Source organism: Sinocyclocheilus anshuiensis, unplaced genomic scaffold (genome assembly GCF_001515605.1).
Source record: "Sinocyclocheilus anshuiensis isolate Anshui unplaced genomic scaffold, SAMN03320099.WGS_v1.1 scaffold894, whole genome shotgun sequence".
NCBI lineage: Eukaryota > Metazoa > Chordata > Actinopteri > Cypriniformes > Cyprinidae > Sinocyclocheilus > Sinocyclocheilus anshuiensis.
The window spans coordinates 404,082-409,869 of NW_015536505.1; the positions used below are offsets into that span (position 1 = coordinate 404,082).

The 5,788-nt window shown below is 37.5% G+C and overlaps 1 protein-coding gene across 1 annotated transcript in view; it reads left to right on the top strand.

The window, feature by feature from the left end:
* The window catches only part of LOC107691157 (Niemann-Pick C1 protein-like), a 46,435-nt gene that overhangs the window by 20,512 nt on the left and 20,135 nt on the right, over nucleotides 1–5,788 (top strand). The window contains 11 exon segments of the mRNA XM_016489645.1: nucleotides 1,107–1,234; nucleotides 1,559–1,653; nucleotides 1,655–1,688; nucleotides 1,925–2,014; nucleotides 2,115–2,305; nucleotides 2,460–2,575; nucleotides 2,983–3,112; nucleotides 3,489–3,689; nucleotides 4,084–4,315; nucleotides 4,555–4,668; nucleotides 4,786–4,948. Coding sequence (XP_016345131.1) covers nucleotides 1,107–1,234; nucleotides 1,559–1,653; nucleotides 1,655–1,688; nucleotides 1,925–2,014; nucleotides 2,115–2,305; nucleotides 2,460–2,575; nucleotides 2,983–3,112; nucleotides 3,489–3,689; nucleotides 4,084–4,315; nucleotides 4,555–4,668; nucleotides 4,786–4,948 — 1,494 coding nt within the window.

The following is a 5,788-nucleotide window of genomic DNA, read 5'->3' on the forward strand; positions in this document are numbered from 1 at the left end:
TTTCTTTCTTTTTAACAATGTCTTTAATATTTTTCTTGTTTCTTGTTTGTGGAAAAAAAAGAAAAAGAAAGTACACGTACTTATTTACTGAATTATTTTACATATCTATTGTTGTTTTGTTTATGTATTATATAATTGTTTATTCATGTAATGGACAATGCTTTGGCAATACTGTGCAAGTCATGCCAATAAAGCTCATTTGAATTAGAGCGAGAGAGAGCGAGAGAGAGAGCGAGAGCGCGAGAGAGAGCGAGAGCGCGAGAGAGAGAGAGAGCGCGAGAGAGAGACAGAGAGCGCGAGAGAGAGAGCGAGAGAGAGCGCGAGAGAGAGGGGGGGGGGTCACATCACAAACACATACCAGCTTCATCACTGTGTCTGTCACGCGACTCTGTTCCGCTTTCGGGCTCTGTCTTTACATTTATTTTGAAAGATGAAGCTTGCGATTATGGTAAGGGGCGTTACATTTCCGACGAGTGCTTGCGGTGTTCGGCCAATCACAATGCACTGGGTCAGCTGGCCAATCAGAGCAGACTGCGCTTGTCGGAAGGAGGGACTTTGTAGAAAACGAAGCGTTTGAGAGAGGCGGGGCATAGAGGACCTACAATAATGTACAGTATTTGAAAAATAATGTGTTTTTTGAACATTAAAGCATGTCAACATATTCTGTTACACCAAATACACAAAATAATGATCTTTAAAAAGCATCATATGACACCTTTAAAAGGTGAAGAACCACCATCATGCTTTCCTTGTCAAACTCTTATGACTGTTAAAAATTTTACTGGATTGCACAGTTTTTACTCAAGAGATGTGTGATGCATTTAAACTTTTTTTTTTTTGTTATCATTCACTTTGTTCTCTCCATGAAGCTTTGCTGTTGACATGGAGAGAGCAAAGTGGAAGTATTATTGTAGAGAGTGGAAGTATTTACTGTGGAAGTATCGGTATAAAATGTATAAAAAGTGTTTGGACACAGAATATGATACTGAAGTGCAATATCAGGCCAAAAAAAAGGAGCTCTCATAAAGTGAGACCTACCATAGATCGTTTGATTCTTATTTCCCTTTCCAGATGACAATAGTTTTCATATTTACATATGTCTCCAGGTGCTCTGTCTAGCATGCCTGCAGTGAGGACGTTCTCTCTATTCGCTGGTCTGGCCGTCTTTATTGACTTCCTCCTGCAGATCACCTGCTTTGTGTCTCTTCTGGGCCTGGACATCAGGAGACAAGAGGTGAGAGGTCAAAGGTCACACCAGCACTACCTGTAGGAGATTATAGAATTAGAGGAACTGAAAAAAGTGAGATATGAAAGAGGGTTAATATTAAATGATCATTCACAGCAACCTACTTTTAATAAGTAAACTTTTTGAGAACTTAGCATGTTTAGCTGTTAATACACTTAAAACAGTGATTACCAACTCTAGTTTTATTAAGCAGCATTTTTGTATCAATATGTAACGATTTGAGATGCTTAAGATATGTGGCTTAAGTTCTTTTTTTCTTTCTTCCTTCCCTCCCTCCCTCCCTCCTTCCTTCCTTCCTTCCTTCCTTCCCAGGCAAATCGTCCAGATATATTATGCTGTGTGAAATTGTCTGATGGACAGCAGGAAAAGTCAGAAGGTTGTCTGTTCCGCTTTTTTAAGATATACGCTCTTCATCTTGAAAGATTGGGTGCGCCCCCTGGTGGTAAGTGTAAAGAGAAAAAAAGACGAAACAGAAAAAGTATTTATCTCATTATTTTTTTTAAATAACACTTGAATGCATTATAAATAAATATTATAATATAAAGTAAATAATTAAACAAAATAAATAAATGATTGTGATGCTACTGCTACGGCATACCATTTTAGCTACATAAACATGGAAATTATGTACAAATAGGCTTTTTCATAACTTTTAATTCTCTTTTTTTTCATCTGCAGGTTGCTGTGTTTGTGGGAATGCTGTCATTTAGCATAGCTGTTGTTAATAAAGTGGAGATTGGACTTGATCAGAGATTGGCCATGCCTGATGTGCGTATATACCTATTCACACCTTTCACACACATTTGCGTTCTAAAGAATCTGAAAGGGGTCATTGTATACATAAATCTTTACTGTGTCCTTATCACAGGACTTCTATGTGCTGGATTATTTTGGGAATCTGAGCGAGTACCTGCACACTGGTCCGCCAGTTTACTTTGTGGTAGAGGACGGACATGAGTACAAAACACCTGAGGGTCAGAATGCGGTGTGTGGCGGAGTGGGCTGCAACAGCAACTCTCTAGTCCAGCAAATTTATACCGCATCTCTCTTGAATAATTAGTGAGTGTCACTTTTTGACATATTTTCTGTGAGGAAAACAATTTACTGTGAGAAATTCCCAGAAAAGTTGGTGACTTTCACTTTACCACCTGCTTTCAGTTTTTGAATAACTTCTGTCAGATCAATATAGCAATATTTTGTGTTGTAATTTTAGTAGTAAGATCAGCAACGTTCCATCGTCCTGGCTGGATGACTACTTTGACTGGGTGAAGCCACAGTCCTCGTGCTGCAGATATTATAACAGCACCGGAGCGTTCTGCAATGCTTCAGGTAAACCATTATCCACCAAATCAACAGAGCCACTGGCCCAGAGGACTTTTATCCAGGGTGCTGTTTGTTTTGGTGGTTGTTTGAAATTTTGACTTCAGTTGCCACTGTGAAGATCACACTATTCTTGGGTCTTTGAACCTACTCTTTGCAAATATAATTGAATGGAAATTGTGTCATGATGCCATGGTTTTTTAAAAGGGAAAGTTAACCCAAAAATGAAAATTCACCCACAATTCCAAACCAGTTTGACTTTTCTAAAACACAAAAGGTGATGACAGAATTTGTATTTTGGGGTGAACTATTGTTTTGAAGCCTTATATTGTGTATCTTGTTTTTTTGTTGTTGTCGTTGTTGTTGTGTGTGTGTGTGTTTGTTTTTTTTATGATTACGATGTTTTCTTTCATCAGTGGTGGATAAGACCTGTGTTCCCTGCAGACCTATGACCCCTAGTGGGAAACAGAGGCCTAATGGTACTGACTTCATGCGTTTCCTCCCCATGTTTCTCTCAGACAACCCAAATATCAAGTGTGGAAAAGGGTAAGTTTAAATATTTTCCATTGATCAGATTTCCCATAAATCTCAGGTATCCAGTACCTGTCCACCATCCATTTAGTCATCCGTTTTGTGTCTGATTTGTATTTTATGCAAGAATTCCAAGCATTTGCCAAAATTGCAATCTCTGATTCAATGCAATTTTCAGGATTCAGGGTACACAGGGTTTTACCAGTATGCCAGAAACACCTATGTTGAGTACGAGTTGGGTACAATGACCAAATCGTTTGAGCGTTTTTTGGAAAGGTTAACATTAATTCAAATATCACTTAGCATTTCAAATGAATAATTTACAAAAAAGCTCACAAAAAAGTTTATAAATCTCTGTTTTGACTAATAGCTCCTTTTCTTTCCCGCGCAGTGGTCATGCTGCATACAGCACTGCTGTGGATCTCAAAGAGAACAACACTGACGTAGGCGCCACCTACTTCATGAGCTATCACACCATCTTAAAAACGTCATCTGACTTCATTGACGCCTTGAAGATGGCGCGAGAGCTTACTGACAACATCACGCAGGCCATCGGCCCACATAACAAGACTTACAGTGTCTTCCCTTACAGGTTTAACGTTTTAAATTAAACTACCTCTAGAGCAGGGCTGCCCAAACTCGGTCCTGGAGGGCCAGTGTCCTGAAGAGTCTAGAGGGTTATTTTATTACATAATTTTAACAGTAATTGTGGAAATACAAAAAATGTAGTAGTAGTAGTTGTAGTATTTTATATAAGTAAATACTATGGTTGTCAGCTCGACACATTGATTCCAGACAGTGAAGTTTTGAAAATAAGTAACGGTTATCTTAAGTCACATGTATGGGAATTGTGGTAATACTAAATATTTGTTTTTTAATAAATACATACATACATACACACATACATACTAGAATTGTCAGTAATCAGTAATTAACAATCGCCATGGCCCCTGACCTGTTTGTTCATTTTTGCCCCCCACGGACAGTATATTCTACGTCTTCTATGAACAGTATCTCACGATCGTCTATGACACGGCTTTTAACCTTGGTGTGTCGTTGGCGGCCATCTTTGTGGTGTCTACGGTGCTTTTGGGCTTTGAGCTGTGGTCAGCAATACTGGTGTTCTTCACCATTGCCATGATCCTGGTCAACATGTTTGGAGTCATGTGGCTGTGGGATATCAGCCTCAACGCGGTCTCATTGGTCAACCTTGTCATGGTGAGTTAAAAAAGAAATAGTGTTTGATGGAATTGGTAATACAGGATTTTTGAAGTTTTGTGACTGGAACCTGCAATAATGTATAATATTTGTTACTGAAGCACTTTATTTGCAGTGCTTGCTAACACCATTTACCATAATGCAGTTTCCTTTGCTTTGGTTTTCAATGGCTACCAACCAAAATCTGCATACGTAATTATTTATCAAGACCTGTTTGGCCTGTTGTGTTTTTTTTGCAGTGTTGTGGCATATCGGTGGAGTTCTGCAGTCATATTGTGAGGGCTTTCTCTGTCAGTACCAGGAGCTCGAGGGTTGAGCGGGCAGAGGAGGCGCTGGCACACATGGGCAGCTCTGTGAGTAATGTTTGCTACTGCTGTATAAATGTGACGTACACAAACATATTCTTGTTATTAACCTACATAATGTGGGCATGATAAATCACCTTCTAACATGCTGATCTGACTCCGCAGGTGTTCAGTGGCATCACCCTCACTAAATTTGGTGGGATCCTGATTCTCGCCCTGTCCAAATCCCAGATCTTCCAGATTTTCTACTTCCACATGTATCTCTCAATAGTCCTGCTAGGAGCCGCTCACGGCCTCATCTTTCTGCCTGTATTACTCAGTTATGCAGGTAAATCACAATGTTCTAACATTCACAGTTTGTTGTGTGGTTCACCTAAAATTGAGAATTTGTGGATGAAGCACCAAAAAAAAAAAGAACCCAAAAAAGGCCCTTTTGATTTCTGCACAATGCAGAAACGTGGACAGAATCTCAGAATCCAGTTATAAATCTGAAATGTACAGTATTATGTGGAATGTCACAGAATTTGTCACATTTTGGATGAATAAATCTAAATTAGAGCTGTACATAAAGTTTCACCATTTCACTTGATAAAACTATTGTTAGATACACATAGAAACTCAAAGGTCTTCAAGACAACCCACCAAAATAAAAGTTTGGTTTAACTTGGAGAAACTGATGAGATACTGTATATTACTATTAATAATAACTAAAAGAATATATTAAATAATATAAAAATAATTACTAAAATAATAATAATAACAATAATATTTAAATTATTGCAACTTTATTTTTAAGGAATACATAATTTTTCTTCCTGGTTTTAATTTTAACAGTAAACCACTTTGTTTTAATTATTTAATTACATATAACAATAATCTGTAATATTTTATGCCTTCATTTGATTACCACTGTTTTTGATAATAAATTTGCATTAAATCATAAATCCTGAAAAAATAAAACAGACAGCACAATTTCTGAAAAAATAAAACATTTAATATTATTTTAAACAATTTTCAATAAAGTATTAAATTGTTAGTTTTATTTATTCAATTGATTAGACAAATATAAAAATGTAATTAAACCATTAAAACTCAATTCAGACATATTAAAATGGGGAAAAAATTAATTTGGGTAAAGTAATTTGGGGGGGGGGGGGGGGGGGGGATA